At 42.4% G+C, this 18,061-nt stretch overlaps 1 protein-coding gene across 2 annotated transcripts in view; it reads right to left on the reverse strand.

Moving 5' to 3' along the window:
* LOC309705684 (E3 ubiquitin-protein ligase SMURF2) overlaps positions 1 to 18,061 on the reverse strand; it is a 53,579-nt gene that overhangs the window by 25,279 nt on the left and 10,239 nt on the right. For both annotated transcript variants that reach the window (XM_082531604.1, XM_082531603.1), the window contains 2 exons: positions 5,015 to 5,053; positions 3,017 to 3,125 (listed from right to left, as the gene is read on the reverse strand). In XM_082531604.1, coding sequence (XP_082387730.1) covers positions 3,017 to 3,125; positions 5,015 to 5,053 — 148 coding nt within the window. The remainder of the gene's footprint in view (positions 1 to 3,016; positions 3,126 to 5,014; positions 5,054 to 18,061) is intronic.

Raw genomic sequence — 18,061 nt, forward strand, 5'->3', positions numbered from 1 at the left:
GTCAGATATTTGTGTTGTGGACGAACACCAACAAAAATAAATCTGTTTCCTAAAGACTCTTAAAAAAAGGGCAGTAATAAAATACCTCTTTGATTTAACAAATATAAAAAGTTTAAATTGAAGTATTCTAAGGAACCCAAACCATTTCATCATACACAACAGCTTGCTTGCTACAGATACAACAGTTACATCATTAACCACAAAGTGCAATCATCGCTCTCAAGTCATTTCTTGTTAGACTTTACTGGACCTAAACAAGCAGGCTTCCCAGCGAGGCTGCTTTCAGCATTATCCTCAGGGTTTCTTTCAATGTATTACATGTACTAAACCAAATCCCAGCCAAAACAAAGCAACAAACAACAGTCAGGAGTTGGACTCGAAAACAAAACCACTTAACCCAGTGATTTAACGGGAAAAAAACCCTCGCAAAACAGAAAACTGATTTTAAGACGATATCTTTTAAGGTCCTTTGTTAGCAAATGTGTGTTTAAGATATTTTAAGACCAAAAGACACAAGCAATTATGACAGATTTGGAACTGAAATAGCTCAAAGTAATAGAATACACCATTTTTATTATAGAATTAATAATGTATTATATTGCAAGGTCAGTCATTTGCCAGTCAAGTAGTACCTAACATCAGTGGATAGAGCTAAATAGGACAAGCAACATCTGACACACACAAAAAGTTGCAGTAAAAAAACTCAGTTGAACAGTGGCTGACAAGAAGCTATTCTTAAAGCAGCAGGAGAAAAGGCTGAGGTATGTCAAATTACAGAAAAACTGGACTGAAAATCAGTGGCAACAGGTCTGATGAAGTGATGAATCCAAATTTGACATTTTTGATTCAAATTCTAGTCAATATATACACAAGTGGTCAGGAGTGTGTGTACATCTGTAAAGCATGGTGGAGGCTCTGTCATGGTTTGGGCTGCATTTGAGCCAGTGATGTTGGGGTCTTGTAAAAATTGATGTAATTATGAATGTAGAATGTATGCAATCAGGAAAGTGTCTGATTGGCAAAGGCTTTAAACACACTGCCAATGTAATAAAAGCATAGCTGGAGAATTATATATGGTGTTTTCTATCAGTCAAGGACTCTGCTCCCCAGAGCCGAGACATCAACATTATTGAAGCAGTGTGGGGTCATTTAAACAGAAAGGCAGACGACTATTCCTGAAGACTATTAAAGAAATGACAAGATGGAAGAGTTCAGAATAAAAGTCATCATACCAAATATTGGCACTCAAAATTGTACAAATTCTGTTTATGCCTTTATATTAGTATGTATGTTTGCACATGTCTCAATTAATTACCGTACCTAAAGAAATGAGTGGTGGCACAAGACTTTTGCACAGTACTGGTAGTACCTTGGAAAGCTGAGAAACTGGAATAGCCAGCTATTAGTTCTTTTGAACTTGTCGCTTCTACAGAATTAGAGCTCAGACGATGGGAGGGGAATGGATAAGCGGGTGGGTGTAAAGAAATTTGAGTCTAGACAGGGCACTTAACATTGCAGATGTATTATTTAATAACACTATATCTGATGGATTCCTAATTGAATAAATGTGACAGCATGACAAAAGAGTGCAAAAATGCAGGAAGACACTTCCCGTCACTTACTACAACGATGAAGGTCCTCCAGACGAACGGTTTTATTACTCATAATTACAGTATCCTTGCCTCTACTAATCCCCAACAGGAGTTATTCAGCTTAGACTTCCTTTATTTCAGTCATATCCTATGAGTGTTACGGATCTGTTTTAGAAACCGAGAGCAAGCAGAAGGATTGTGCGACCCAGGCAGCTAGCTAGACTGCGTCTACTATTCTTGGCATGCTGGCAACATCCTGCAACAATGCTGAAGGGTCACAGACCATGGGCCAGTTTGCTCTCTGCAGCATGCCCAAGAAATGAAGACCCAGCACACACACACACACACACATCATTTCTACACCCTCACACACAACAAATGGAAAAAAAGAGTCACTGCCAACAGCTTTAATGCACTAGGCTCTTTTGGGAACACCAGGTGTTGCAGGCCCTATTTTAATAAGTGTGAGCCAGCCAGACAGCCAGAGAAGCTGCTCTCAGTCAATTAAAACCTCTCTCCTCCAACACACCACCTGAGGGTCCTTCTGCTGTTCACCACGAGAATAAACACAGACAGTAAAACGGGATACAGTCATGGTAAACGTATCACCGGTGCAGAAAAACCCAAGTCGTTTTCACATAAATTCCAGTCTACGATATCTGCAGGCTCTCGGGACAAATTAGAGCAGAGACGTTTCCACTGAGCCACGAGTCTGTGTTCTCCGCTCCAACAATTCATCCCCGAGGTGTGCGTACGTGCGCGTGACTTTTTCCCTCTTGTCAAATGCGACAGGCGTGGGGCCTTGTAGAGAGAGGGTCCTGTATCCCCAGCAACCAAACAAACGGAGACACGTGCTTCCTCTCGCTGTTGGCTACGCATGACGGCTTGGATAAACACTGGGCCAATACTGGAAACTTTCACTCTCACATTTTCACTCACGCTCTGTCTCTGTTTTTTCCAGGTTACTTTCGCAGGACACTCCATCTTTGGGAAAAAGGCAATCGGGGTACAACAAGACATGCACGTGTTTCAGTCAATGGAAGAAAATACTATTGGAGACGGCCCTCCTTTTCTGATTCCTTAAATACTGTTCCAAGGGACATTTTTCGACTGAAGGGTTATGTCATTACACAGTATTTAAATAAGTGAGAGGCCAGATGCAAGAGCTGTTTTCATCGGTTGGCAAAGTCTCACACTTCAAGGTTATAAAAAGAAAGGCATACTAATTGAGAGGCACTGCAATAAGCCAAGCATGGCCTCAAACTGCTGTTTGTAATCAGATTTAGTCTGTGGGGCGGTGGGAGGTATTCAAATAAACCAAAGAAGACTTTTTAAATCCTTACAAACAGATGTCAGAAATGATTCAGTGTTATAAATAAATAAATAAATAAATGAAGAAGAAGAAAAATGACTCTGAGACTCACAGATCATAATGTTGGTTCCACTTTGGGTCAAGCGTGTTCCTCACAGTGTCTGTAGAGTGGCATTGTCCTGAACCATCCACGACCACCTTGGCAAATGGATCAGGCAGGCCTGCGGGGAGAAAAGAGCACACCGCAGCACAAGAATAAACAGTTTAACAAGACACAAAGACAATGCACATGCAGTGATCAACACAACACTGATTTCTCTTGCAGGACCAGTCCAGGCAGGCTAAAGATTACCATTTTATTACTTCCACAAACTTTTTCTATTCTTATGACAACTGACATCCTCTGGTGTTAACGCATTGCAGTGCAAGGATGCACGGGACACCTTACATAACAAATGATTAATTCACAGTATAAATGGTGCAAATGATAATTACAGTTCTTGTGCTCCAGAACAGTTTGAGAATGTGGGACCAGTGCTACTAGCCTGTAGCAGCCTATCACTGATTGGTGTATATCAGGGGTGTCAAACTTATTCTTTGTCAGGGGCCATATACAGCACACTTTGATCTAAAGTGGGCCGGACAAGTAAAAATCCACTTTCTGTCTGCGTAAGTTTAGCTGCACATTTAATCCCTACGATATCTCAATAAAAGAGAAAGAAGCGCAGCTAAATATATTCTGCTCTATTTAATTAAATAAATCTATCAACACAACTCGTTGGACTTAAATTGTAAAAACACTGGGGAACCCAAAAGCTGTTATTTTAATTGATTATTACTTTGGTGTAGTATGAAAGACGGTGGAGGTGTTCTTTATTAGTAGCACAAGCTGTAAAATGTATTAACATTTTACAAACACGGCCAGCGGGCCAGGTTGGAGTCTTCGCCGGGGAAATTCTGGCCCGCGGGCCTTATGTTTGGCATCCCTGCTGTATATGTTCTCCAAAATTCTCTGATAGGGAGAAAACAAAGATCAGGGGAATTTGTAAATAGTGTCATAACACCGTTTACTTAGCTTACCGGCTCCAGCTGCACTCGTTACATCAGTCTAGTACTGTCTGCAGCACATGTAGCAGAGTAGCATGATAGCAGCGCAGATGGTGAGCAGCTTTCCCACAATGACTAGATTTGAGACTTGTATTTTATATCCGTCTTAGAGAACTGTGATGTACTTAGTAACAGAAAATCTTCCGTCCTCTTATTTTGAAAGTTCAGTTGCTGCTAACCAGCTACGGTTACTGGCTGGCTCACTGGCCAGGTTGCTTTGTGGCACTCCCTGTCTTTTAGCTGCTCTCCAGAGAGCCTCTCCCATCCTGCAATCGGATTGACTCCTCACTTGTGAGCATGAGACACATCCCTGCTTTGTCTGGGCAAAATACAAGCTGCAGACATGAAATACATGTTAAAGCCATTCTGTCATGAAAAAAAACCCAACAAAAAAACAAAATTGTGCCTGAGCACAAAACAGACTTTTTCGTGACTATTTCACAAAAAGCGCCTGGCCTCTATGATTGATGTTTTCCTATCTACAAATAAAGTAGTTGTAGCTTGGATCAGCATGTTCACATAAGTACACTGTAATATACAGACTTGGCTCTCGTGGTGTATGTATCCATGTTCGCAGCACCACTCTCCACGTAACTGAATGTTTGCTCAGCTCCTGAGCGAGCAGAGGGTCTTAAACGCTCATTCACCATGACAGCCTGACCCAAACACACCAAAACGTGACACTTGCTGACACCTACGCTGAAGAACCTAGTAAGCAACAGTTGCACAAAACTTACACTTATAGGGTTTTAAAGGCATTCTACGATACGAGACAAATTTACCAAACACACAGCATATTAGGAACATTTGGAGAAAATCTGTTGAAATGAAACTGTTTAAATACTAGCATAGCTGCAAACAGTGGCCTCTCTGTCAGCCCAAAGTGTCCTCATACCACTTTCACTTTCATACCAAATTCCCATGGTTGTTGGTTAAATGAAAGTCTGAATAAGGTTTAAAAGGTTTATGATGAAAAGATAAATAAAAGGCAATAGATACTTACGGAAGAAGTCCTTCTTCACCAGGTTTTTTGCGCAGAGGACTGAAAAACAAAAGCAAAAAGTCAAGCATTAGATATATGTTTAATATTCATCCCAACAAGATCAGGTTTCAGGGGCATCACCAAGGGGGAAACTGGCCACCCCCCAAAATTTGCTGGCCCTTGATCCCTGGCAAGACTGTCCTATGTTGGTAACAATTTTGTTGTTTGTTTGTTTGTTTGTTTGTTTGTTTGTTTGTTTGTTTGTTTGCCACTCTGCTGTGCCCCTGCACTGTTCTGTTTTTAGTGTGCTGCCCCAAGACTTTTAGTGGCCCCCATACATGGCCACCCCTAAAAAAATTCTGGAGGTGTTCCGGTCTGGTTTGCAATATACAACTTTGCAACTTAAGGGTTTTTTCTTCCATCTGAAACTGTGGATATCTTTTTTTATTTTTATGCATTTTCTTTTAATTCCCTGGTTAGAAAAGTGGCAGGAATGTGCATGGGTAGGCCGCAGGGAACGATTCGTCTAGTTTAGGATTCGAGTCGGAAAACAGTGTGCTGAGAACGACTACATTACAGCTGTGAGCCAAACACAAGCCAAGGCTGGTACAGATTACACAAACAATCTTTCCTTTGATTAGACTGCGTATTTATAGCACATGTCGACAGCAGCAGAGAAACCAACTCCCTTGCTGGAGGTTTAAAGTTGAAACTTCAGCACAATTAAGATTTGGTGTCATTAAAACAAACAGAAATAATAAAAAAACACCACATTGCACTTTTCATTATAACATGATGTTGAGCTGCAGGAGTGAGTGTTTGTTTAGTCTTTCTTTCTCCCTTCCAAAATTTGTGCAGACTCGATAGTACTGTTGTACTCTGAGAGCCTTTGTGGCAGTTGCTGAGGTGATGAGGCAGAGCCACTTACTCCCTCTTGTGCAAGTGTGGATGGATTAGGAAGCTCAGTAACCACCTGGGTGTCTGGAGCTCACGGTTGCAGCCGGTGAGTCAGGCACATGGAAATAGTTTTGCTTTTCTCAGGAATAAAGCCCTTCTGAGAAGCTGCCCCTAATTGGTCTGGACACTGATGTGGCTGAGTCATGGGTTCAAAGAGGGATGATACATTACACCAAAGTAATACAAACATAAAACAGTGAAAGTCTGGTTTATGATTCAGTCAGTCACTATTAGTACAGAGGGAAGTGCGCCAAGTTAGTTTTATTTTGAAGAAATTGTGCCAAAAAAAGAAATGGTTAGCTGATGCAAAGTATGACACAAAGTAACTAATCTCACTTTTGCCTCTTTTTGTTAATTAAACACTACACAGGGTAAATGTTGTCATTTAAAGTTCAGTCTACTCCAGAATCTGTTTTGCTGCTTGTAACTTTATTTGGATGCTTTGCTCTTACTGCGTAAAAAGGTGTACAGAGTGCAGAGCTAGTCATATTGTGTTATCAATGGTATATACATGTTTTTATGCCAGTACAATTACATTTCTGAGCAGACAAAATGAAACTCAAGTCCTCAAAAGCACCTGAGGAGATACTAAGTATGGCTCCTGAGAAGCCATAAAGTTCCTTTAATTCAATTCTATTCAGTTCACAACACTATTAACCTCAAGGTGCTTTATACTGTAAGGTAAAGACCCAACAATAATACAGAGGCAACCCAATGCAACCTCCTATGGGCAAGCACGTGGTGACAGTGGGAAGGAAAAACTCCCTTTTAACAGGAAGAAGCAGAAGCAGATTTGGAGAGGGGCAGCCATCTGCCGCAACCAGTAGGGTGATAAGGGAAGGAAGAATTCCTTGTAATATAACAAATATAATGTTGTAAACTGTTTTCTCAAATCCTAGTATTATGTAAACCTACTTAAAACTAATGCATTCCAGTGCAATTTAAAATAAATACTACTTCTATGAATGTCATCAAATTCAGTATTGTTTAAAAAGTAAAGCCCGACCAATATTTCAGCCCCAACATCAAGGTTGGGCTTCAGTTAACCAATAGCCAGTATATTAGTGTTGGCATTTATAACTGCTAACAAATGCAAATTTTAAAAGTACAGAAAAATAAGGAAAAAAGAAAAGCAAATTTTAGAGGACAGTTGGGGTGGTGCTGAACTGTCATGCTAGGACAGTGTAAATGTTGGCATGTTTTCTCTTATGTAGTCAACTCTTTTTAAAATCTTTCTAATATATTAAAAAAAAAAAACCCCACTCATCATTGCTGTTGTAACTGCATACATAAAAAACTGTGATAGTAGCAACAGACTGGTCTAAGCAATGCTTCACATGTATTTGATTCAGGCTTCTGTGCTCCTGCCCCTCATTCACCTTGAAGAAGTTGGCTTGGTTAGTTCTTATGTTAAAGGTGAGAGGGCAGCAGGTTGTGCCATTCAAGCCTGCAGCAGAACTGCCTGTTCCTCTCCCCCATGCCGCATGTACTCAAACGTGCACCATGTCAAGCATCAGTCTGAATCTGAGTCTGGTTTGAGCTCAAAGAATTTTACCACAAGAAATCAGAAGGAGAAAGCCATATTATTGACATGCTGCATGGACAAAATTAAAGGAACCGACAATCAGCTTTATGGTGTTGAAAGACACACAAGTGACACAAGTGAGCATGCACATGATACTAAAAACAGCCATCGTGTGTGTGTGTGTGTGTGTGTGTGTGTGTGTGTGTGTGTGGGGGGGGGGGGGGGGGGGGGTAAAGAACATGCTCGACAGATGAGGAAGAATTTCTTTCCGCAAACATCCCTGGGAATGCATTACGTTCCAGCGAAACCCACCTCATTTCTAAAACATCTGGTACACATCACATTCGGTCACATTCTTCCTGAACACAGAGGAAAGCATGTGAGCACACGCATGCTCCCCGAGACACATCACTCTCCTCTCCAACGATCTAATTAATTATTAACAAGTACTGGGGAGTGAATGCATGGGTTTTGTGTGTGTGCGTGGTGCACTAAAGGGCTGACTGAGGTAACAGATGATGGGGTCTCCAAAAAGATCTAGTATAGTGAAATGAATTCAGACAGTTGATGTTTACATTGTAACATGACTGAGGAAATGACTAGCAAAAGACTGAGAAATATGACTCTTCAGCAAGGAAATGTATAGACAACAAAACATTTAATTAAAGTCCAGGCCCAAAGGAGCAAGAGTTAGGACCCTATGAGATCCATTCAAGGGAACGGCAAGACAACCACAGCCGGAAAAAGCTGCAGACCCTTGTGTAAGTGGCATAAGCAGCACTCAACTAGCCACAGAGCAGGAAGGCAACGCTACAATTATACCTATATAGGCTTCTTATGGAAAAATAAAAGGGGCCGAACGACAGCTGAAAACAGAGGGGAAAACCGCTGGAATGGTTGATGCACAGAGACAATAGCAGCGAGAGAGCCAGTTAGGTCTGATGCTGCTGTGCAGCGAGAAGGGGAGACAAGGGACATCAATCAGGATGGAGTGGCATCCAGCCATCCATCCAAACACAGTCATTAGAAAAAGTAAAAATGTACATAAACCTAAGTGGAGCCATAATTTACAGATCTTGAAACACTAGAAGGATTACAATGTGTGTGATCAGACACCCACAAGACACAACGGAATGAAAGGATTGCCAGTTCTGATATGCCCTGATTCCAGGAAACAGCCACTCTAAAGTTCAACATGACAGCAGCTTTGACCTTCTCAACGTCTACATGCAAACAAATGAACTGCCAGCCACTGAGCGCACTATTTCCTTTAGTTAACCCAAAGACTTCAAATGAGGGTATCAGCAAAGTCTTTCTGTCTTTGTGAAGCGAAGTGATTGATGTTGCGAGTGCTGAGGAATCAAAGGATTCCCAGAGGGGTAACATAAAGGGCGAGCTGGGTTTTTGGGACCCTTGGTTTGAAACGACTGTCACACTTTGCAAAAGCACTGGCTTCATTTAATTTCATGAAACTTCTCTAAGGGTGGCTGCCGCCTTCGCTCTGACAATCACCGTCACTCTTCACAAGCTCTGAATTTCACACACCTCCAGCTTGTAAAGTCTCTCTAATGAGATTGTTGTAAGTGCTGTGATCCTCCGATTCTAGCCTGAAAAAACATCAAATAAATAAACACGGGGGGAGGAGCTGAGCGTGGGTTCTGTCAGGCAGGAGAGTCCAAAGTGTAGAAAGGAACTCAACAAAGCTCAATGTTGATGAGAAAATGAAATTTGTCCTCCTACATATTCATCCACACATCCATCCTCCAACTCCTTCATCCAATTAAGAGTTGCCATAACTACATGGGAAGCAGCAGTACCCTGAGCAAACTATTTCCAGATAGCTCCTCCTGAGGAATCACTTATAGAGAGTTTTTGGCAATGTTTGAAGTTCTCATCCAGTTTTGGATTTTTTCCAACCGCCCGGTAAAGAAAATTGAGCCACCTGTAGTCAGTCTTGTTCTTTCAGCCCTTTGGGTGAGTAAAAAGCAGAGGTGTGACCTACTGATCCTTATGTCAGATGCTTTCCTCACTATAGCTTTGCCTGGAAGCCTACATTCTAAAGACCACAAGCAGGAGTGGAGACAAAGTACAGCCTTGGCAAAGTCCAACAACCACAATTAACACGTCTCGTTTAACGCTGCAGACGGGATGTGAAAGTGCACTCCCGAAGCACCTTCCCATAGAATCCCTTGAGAAACCACGTCATAAGCCTTCTCCAAGTCTATAAAACATGTAGACTGGATTGGCAACCTCCCAGACTCCCCTCCATCACTAGTGAGAGGGTGTGTTACTACCTACATAGTTTCTCTTTGATTCAATCACACCTATTGGTCACCCTTCCAGTATCCTGCCATGGTGTCTACCAGGGAAGGTGGAGAGAGGGATAACCTGGTAACAGGCACACACCCTTCTTTAACAGACCACAATACGCCAGTCTGCAAATCCAGAGGCACCGTCTGCAAGGTTTATGCAAGACTACACAGTGGTTTCAATCAAAACAGCCTGATAAACATCAAGTACGTTCTAGGCAAATTTCATCCACCCCCAGAGCCCAACCCCTGCGGCTTTACACACAAATATTTTATTGCCGTTATTGTGAGTTCATGACTGGGCATTCCCCTCAATGCTTTTGGCATGGCCTACAGATTTAACTGGGGAGCCTCTGCAATGCTCAACCCCCTGTAGAGACACCGTACATCATCAGTAGCTAAATGACCCAACATACAGAGAAACAGGTTCTTTTCCTCTTATGCAAAAGGTTTATGTAATGACTTTAAGTGAAATGGCTTTTCATCCAAATTTATGTCATTACAGGATGAGGTGATGATGACCGATGCCTTTTCTAAGTAAAGTAAGTGGGTGAGCTCTCACCTACAGGGTAACATCGTAAATCTGCTATTTTTCTGGGTCACCGCTGACGGGCTTTCTTGAACTCACACACAGATAAATGTAATCATGTGTTCTTTCTCCATCTACATAAAGCTGGAAGAAAGGCATGATGCAAAGATCCAACCCACAAAAAAGAAAAAGAAAAAAAAGAACAGACTTCACTTTCTTACATTTCAGAGGCCAGCTAGACTATTCCATGGCTATAAAGCACTTTAGACAGATTTTAGACAGACACAGTGTTAACTCCATAATCTTTTGAAGGTAATATTAATCCTAAAATATATAGAGCAGGTCATCTACTGATCGGAAGGTTAGTGGTTCGATTCCTGGCTCCTACAGTCTGCATACCAAGTATCCTTGGGCAAGATACTAACCCCGATGCATCCATCGGAGTATGAATGAGTGTGAATGTTTGTTAGTAAGCAATTAAAAGCATAGAAGTGCTTGTGTGATTGGGTGAATGTGGCATGTTGTCTAAAGCGCTCCGAGTAGAAAAGCGCTATATAAGAATCAATCTATGTAGTGAATAAGAATGGAATGGCTTAGTGACTTGTGCCAGACTATTTCTTAGGTTTTGGAAGGAGTGCTCCAAATTTTGTGGGAACATCTTGGGGATGGACCCTTTCTGTTCTAGCATGACTGTGCACCGGTGCACAGAGTAAGGTTCATAAAGACACGGATGAGCGAGTTTGGTGTTGAAGAACTTGATAGGCCTGCATAGAGTCCTGACCTCAACCCGACAGAACACCTTTGGGATGAATTAGACTGTGAGCCAGGCCGTCTTGTCCAACATCAGTGTCTGACCTCACAAATGTGCTTCTGGAAGAATGGTCAAAAATTCCCATAAACGTTCCTAAACCTCTTGGAAAGCCTTCCCAAAAGACATGAAGCTGTTATAGCTGCAAAGGGTGGGACGACATCACATTAATCCATTCTATGGATTGAGAATGGGATGTCACTCAAGTTCATGTGTGTGAAGGCAGACGAGATGCCAATATCTTTGGCAATATAGTGCTAGTCAGTGTCTTTGAACATCCTTGTTCTGTGTTGATTTTGTATCCAATTTAATAAAATGTATGATTAGATTAAAAACCCCAGTATGAATAAAAGAATGAAAAGTCACTACATGTGAAAAGCTCTAACTAGAGATATTTGTGACACTTTAACTCACTGAAGTGATTGTTTAAATAAGATGATTAATTTGCTTAAGGACTTACTGATCAGCTATCAGAGTAAATGTTGTAGCTCTGGTACGTAGAACCCTTTTTTTGATTTAAATATTAATCTTTTTTTATTTGAGCGAACCATTATCTGCATTTTACACAGACACGCAATCTATGGGACGACTGTATTGTCACGCAACTGTTCCTGACTTGCTCTTCTATCACATAGGCACACAGTCGCTCACTCCGGAAAAGCATCAAATAACCCCTCGCATCTCGGGCCCATCTAAAATCCTCTGTCGTCATAGCGACGGCAAGTATCGAGGCAAAGCTGAGAGAAGGGTTTCTCTGTGCTGCCTGTGTTTCTCATTCCGGTCGCAGCGGCTCGCGCAGCCAGTAACTGCGGCGCTGACTGATAGGACTGATGGGGGGGGACACCACTGTGGAGACTACAGACAGGATGAATGCCACTGAGACACTCGCAGCACGATATGGGTACAAACATTTAACATTACAATCACGAGGCTGTGAGCCTTTCACACCACGACGAACGACTGGATAGGAGCGACAAGTGGGCATGTGCGCTTTTTCCACAGTAGTCGGAAATCTGTCATTCGAGTTTCTCACTTTGAGTGGGATTTTTTTTTTTTGGGTAAAGTCGTGATGTGTCACTTCAGACTATTTGGCCGTCCCCATCTTCCTGTCCTGAAAGTGGATCATAAGTTTCACTTCCTTGCATCTGATAAAAAACTACAACCTCTTAGCCTGAGAGCCCATTTTACTTTCTTATTTTAATAAACCACAAAGAACTGGGTAAAAAATGATTTGAGGACTGCAGGCAGAGGGAAAAAAAACATTTTAAACAATCAAAATCAAGATGCTATGTCACTCAAGGCTCACCTGTAGATTTACAGAGTACCTCCAAAAAACAAAAAACAAAACCTAATTTCTCAGTGAGCGAGTGGAAACGCCTCGGCTGACTGCAACTTATTAGTCACATAATGGCTTTTCACATTACAGCCCAAACAGAGCTGTTCCCTCCCCCCACCCATCCCCAACCCCCCAAAGGACAGCTGGGAAAGCTAAACAAACACAGCATACAACTGATTATCGGCTTGCATTGACTTAGCTCCTTCCTTTGCCGGCCTGTCTCTTAATAAAAATCAAATACGCAGAGTGGCGACAGCCGCTCCATGCGGGCAAAGACGGAGACCTTGGGGGTGAAGTTTAAAAAGTCCCACCTGTGGGGAGAGGATGGGCACAGTTTCTCACAGGCTGGTACACAAAGAGCCCTACTGTGCAGACGAATCAATGAAGTCCACCAGACGCAAGCCAAACACCTGGGAAGGGAGTGGTCACGTGATGTCTAGGGGAGGTGGGGAGGGTGGAGGTCGTGGTAGTGAATGCTGGTCAGGACTAGGAATTGACTTTGGTCTGTTGTGAGCTAAACATATGTAGAAACTATAATGGTTACATTCACTCAAAGCAACACAACAAAGCATGGGAAAGGAACACAATGCTGTAGGGGGAAGAAAAAAGAAAAGAAAAAGAGGGCTCGCACTGCCTCTAGTCTGTTGCTCTGCGGTTAACCATTACACTAGAGCCCATGAGGTGGAGGAAATGGGGGTGTGGGAACAGAGACAACCGCCTGGTAATATTCCACCATTCCCATCCCTATCCATGAGTTAAAAAAAAAAAAAAAGTCTGGAAAAGTAGGCTGCTAAGAGGAAGATGGAGAGCATGAGCAGATCGTCTGGTTGCGTGAAATCCCCGTAGGTCTGCCAACTCAGGTTGACCACATTCTGATCATCGCTTCCTGTCCACCTGGTCCCTCCAGTTCAGTGCACTGACCCAGCATCGCCAGACAGTCTGACACATCTTCAGGGAGTAGCATTAACCCCCCATCTCCTCCTCCCCTCTCGTCCAGGCCCAGACCTTTCCTCTGCCTGTCTGCCCTGTTTTGACTGCAGGCCCAGCGCCATGCACTCTCATGCGCCGCATTGTTCTTCTATAAACAAAGGGCTTCCTTTTCCCTTTTCCACTCCTCCCTAACCTTTGTGGGATTTTGAACCTAAACGGAGGGAGAAAGCCAAGATGAAGAATTCTGACGGCTCATTGCTAATCTTCAAGCCGCCTCCTTATACGTCTCCAATGACAGCATGCTGGGTAATGTTTAGTCTTGAACACCATGTCTTCAGACCACTATCACTGTAACTGCAGCAAAGGGAAGCTGATATTAGCTGGGTACCGGAGCTTCCATGCGAGACAGGCTCGCTGGCATGCAGCTATCGAGCCTGACACAAAGAGGAAATAACGCACAGTCCAGCAGGAACAAGTCCAAGTTCATTTTGAAGAGAAATGACTCTGTGATGTATCCAATTGCTCTTTTGACAACACAGTTCGAGGAACTAGAGAAACTAAACCAAGACTGTGTTTCTAATGTGCCACAAAGATTAAACCCATAATGGGCACGCATAAGGAAGTCCGCGAGTTCTTGTTTAGACTTCAAGCGACTACACGTGAAATAACCACAAACAAGGCAAAGTGGGCGGGACCTGAGATTATCTTCTCTCAACTTCCCAGCAAGCGATTGAAGCGACTACCAAGGAGGGCACAGGATTCTGTTAATCGACATGTAACCTGGTAGTAAATATATCAGGGAAAATAATCGCTAAAGCCCCACCCATACAGGCCTACAGACTATTCGGTGACCTTTTTCCCCTCGGGGACCCGCCTGTCGTTTAGGAAAAATGTACATTCCCCAACATGTTGCAAAAACCGTGCACATGTTAGCTGCAGCTCTGAGGAACATCTTTTACTTTGAAGGCAAACCGTTTCCAATTCAAGTTTGTCCCACTTCTCAAGATTCTGTACCGCTCAGCTAGTAGTTGGCGTGTTTTTGCAGACCAGCATGAGGAGGAAAAAAAACCAAAACACCAGGAGGTTTGTGGTTCAGTTTCTTTGCAACCGATTTCACCTGGTGAGAGCCAGAAACCCGTGTTTACATCACGTCCAACATGGCAGATGTCTCAAGGAACAGCATAATAGGATTTAACCGGCACTAGATTCCTTGACAGGTTCATAGTCGCCTGGGAAACTGAGAATTCCAGTCAATATGCTAAAAATGTACAAAAATCCATTTCATTCCTCATCTTTTCCATAGTATAAATATGATGGATGAAACATTGAAGAGTCTAATTATCTCTCAGGCTGATGCAAAATTTTAAAAAAGAGAAAAGAAGGCCTGCTTTAAGACCCTGCTTTAAAGGGCAGTATGTTTGCCACAGAGGCAACCGCACCACCTATTTACCGAGCTCGTTCACTGCTTCCCTGTTTATAACAAAGTGGGTTACTTTTTAAAGACCTGGCTCCACCACTTAAACGTTAGCCCTTAAACTGCAGTCAGGCAGAGTAGAATGAGGAAGCTGGGTAGAATTTCAGGAGCTCCGTCCAACTCTACATGGGGTACAGACTAACTATGGAAATGTGGTTGAGACAAACTGGCTTGTAGGTACTGGGAAATAACTTTGCTCTGGCAGGTTTTTACATCTTAGTAAATCCACTTATGTAATATGCAAATCTGATAAGACGTCTGGTCACATTATACAGATATTAAAGTCACTGGTAGCAGAGTGATCATGGAACAGCTAGCTGCCAGGAAAATCTCTTTAAAAACCTCCAAACAGACCTGCAATTTCAAGGGTTTTGAAAATTAGAAAGGAAAAAGAACAACATAATATCCCCATAAATCATTTTAAACGGAGAGAAAAACAGAAAAGGTAAACTTTCAAGTTGCACGTGTCTTGAGCATGGTGGGAAAAGACCGATGTCAACAAATGAGCAGCAGTGAGACGCACTAAAGAAACTCCCTGTGACATCCACTGTATATGGCACAAACAAAGATAGAAAACTCAAGATTCCCTGGACTCCTGTTGCAGGAGGAAAGGATGACTGGGGACATCTGCTGCACCCAAATCAGTGTGACCAGAAGCATAAAAAAAGTGATGGAATTAGAGGGAAGAAAAACCACAGAAGACATAAAATCCCCCCAGAGCTTCTTTTCATAAAAAGGATAAAAGGCCGTGACTATGAGAAGCCATATATCATCATACATCACACTCAGCACCTGCTGGAAAAGTAATGAGAGCGCTCGTGAAATGTTTTGAGACGCTCAGAGGAAGCGAAGACCTGTTCTTCCAGGTGGCGTTAGAAAAGGATGTATTAAATTCCAGTGATTATATGATATTGTTAATGTTTGGGCAACCAGTCGAGGTGAGTCATTAGGTGGGAAGATAAGCTTTGGTTTTATTTTAAGCGCTGGCTGCTCTCACCAATAGTTCTTTGGTGACATTTGAGATTTAATGAGCAAAGGAAGTGACTGTATTAATGTTTATGTCTCACAGCAACAATCACAGTAACTGGAATAACAGACTACTCCTGTTTAAAAGCAGGCGCCAATTTGTGGAAGTCAACATGTTGCACCGCCATTTTGAATTCGACATCACTGTTCCATCTAACTACACTTTATCTATGTGACTAGAGAGGGGTTACATACGTGGTACGCCGAAGGTAGATGAATACAAAACTAGTATATTAATTAATATCAATTTGTGTCTACACTTAGATTCAAGACATGAAGGATCATGCCTGTGATTAATGATATGAAAAGTCCCCTTTACCAAAGAAGTGAAAATATGAAGGACAGGAGACAAAGAGACATCTAGATAAAACCTCACCTCAAGCCTCATCTCCTGAATTAAAGTCAAGGCTTTAAAGACACGAAAACATGCATGTATTGTCACAGTTACTTATTGTCAGCAGGTTAGACATGATACCGTACCATCTCCGGGCAGCTGATAACAACAGGGATGCTTGTGGGACATGATGGTATATTTTTTCATTGTAGGTATAGAGGATTACAGAGCTAGGTTTAAACTTAGAGGATTTTATTTATAGTGCTGAGGTGGGGTAGACCAGAGGCAGGACAGTTGAAGGGGGTGGTACAATGGGTGGGGACACCGAACCCATAAGATTGTGTTGACTTCCGGTTGTGAGCCAGACCTCGCTAAACGTAGCGGAAGCAGGCTAGTTAGCTAGGTCTCCGGATGCATCCGTATTTTATTGTAAAGCGCAAATAAATACATCTGGTTTTGGAAGTAAGAGTCTCGGCCTGATCGCTACCATCAAAAAGAATCCGTGAAGTCGGCGTACTTCAACACTAGCTAATGTTAGGCTGAGTGAGCTAAGGAGGAAAGTTTATTCGCCAACAACAGCAAAATCAGCAGCACTTACTGAGACAAAAGTTCAGGATATCCTCAACAACTCACCTCAGTATCTCTGATACAAATCGATGACTCAGTGAAGCTCACTACTGTCTGATGACAGACTCCTTTCACAGTTTTACACCCTCCTCCAGAGCAAATAACCTCCAGCTAAGGTAAACAGCGGACGGACTGCCTAAACTCACTACAGATGAACGGTAGCCAGAACTGTCTGTCCTACAGCTGCCACTGTAGCAAGGAATATGCACTTGCATTGGGAGGTACAAGAAAACTAAATTCAGTTGACTGCAATCTGCAATCTACTGACATCTAGTGGGGAGATTTTAAACACGGGAGCTTTAAAAGAAGACAATACCACAGAATCCAGTTCAGGTTTCTGTTTTTTGTCCATTATTGTAGTAAACTAATATTTAGGGGCTTGGATTGTTTAACAGAAGACATTTGGGGAAATTCACCTTGGGAAACACGCCATGCATTAAGAAAGAAAATAAAAGTTAGAACAGCAATCTGAGCAGTCAGCAAAATAAGTTGCCATAAATCAGGAAATTGCAGAGGACCATTAAAAAGTGCACACAAGCAGGGACTATTTACACCAATAAAGCAAGTATATTGTGCCCACGCCTCCCTCCCATGTTATCTTAGGGCCAGCAGCAACTGATATGATTGTGATGCCTCACACTCCTCAGATGGGGATTAAACTTTGTAGTGGACATGGACAGCTGCAGACACCATGGAGAAAGAGTAGTCGCTCCTGTTATAGCTCTTTGAAGCCCGCTTGGATCTGGGCTGACGGGAGCATGTGTAGTTGTTGCTTGTAGTACGGTAGCAAAACATTGGCAGGGGTGCAGACATCCACAAGGAGCCTTGAGCTCACCATCTGATAACAAAAATTTGTATCACTTGGATACAAGTGGACTCTAGCACACTCGCAGCCGCGAAAACTATCACATGGCTTTTAGGGTGTAACAAATGATTATTGCAGCTATATAGTGTAAGAAAGTGTGTCCACATTGTGAAGTGACGTTAAGCCCTAAATTTTCCTCTTATATAAGGGCTCCCAGTCCCGGAAACAAAAAACAGCTTTTTAACTGTGATACAAAATCCTAAAAAATGACTCTTTAAATGCTTGAAAACACACAATAGGACCTCGTGACGTTGAACTAAGATTACCTTTTGACCAAACTAGTCTTTAAACAAAGAGAAGATGCCGATACAAAGATACACACAAAGGGAGATTATCAAACAGGTCAGC

The sequence above is a fragment of the Aulonocara stuartgranti genome (assembly GCF_965226115.1).
Source record: "Aulonocara stuartgranti genome assembly, chromosome: 4".
In the NCBI taxonomy this organism is placed as follows: domain Eukaryota; kingdom Metazoa; phylum Chordata; class Actinopteri; order Cichliformes; family Cichlidae; genus Aulonocara; species Aulonocara stuartgranti.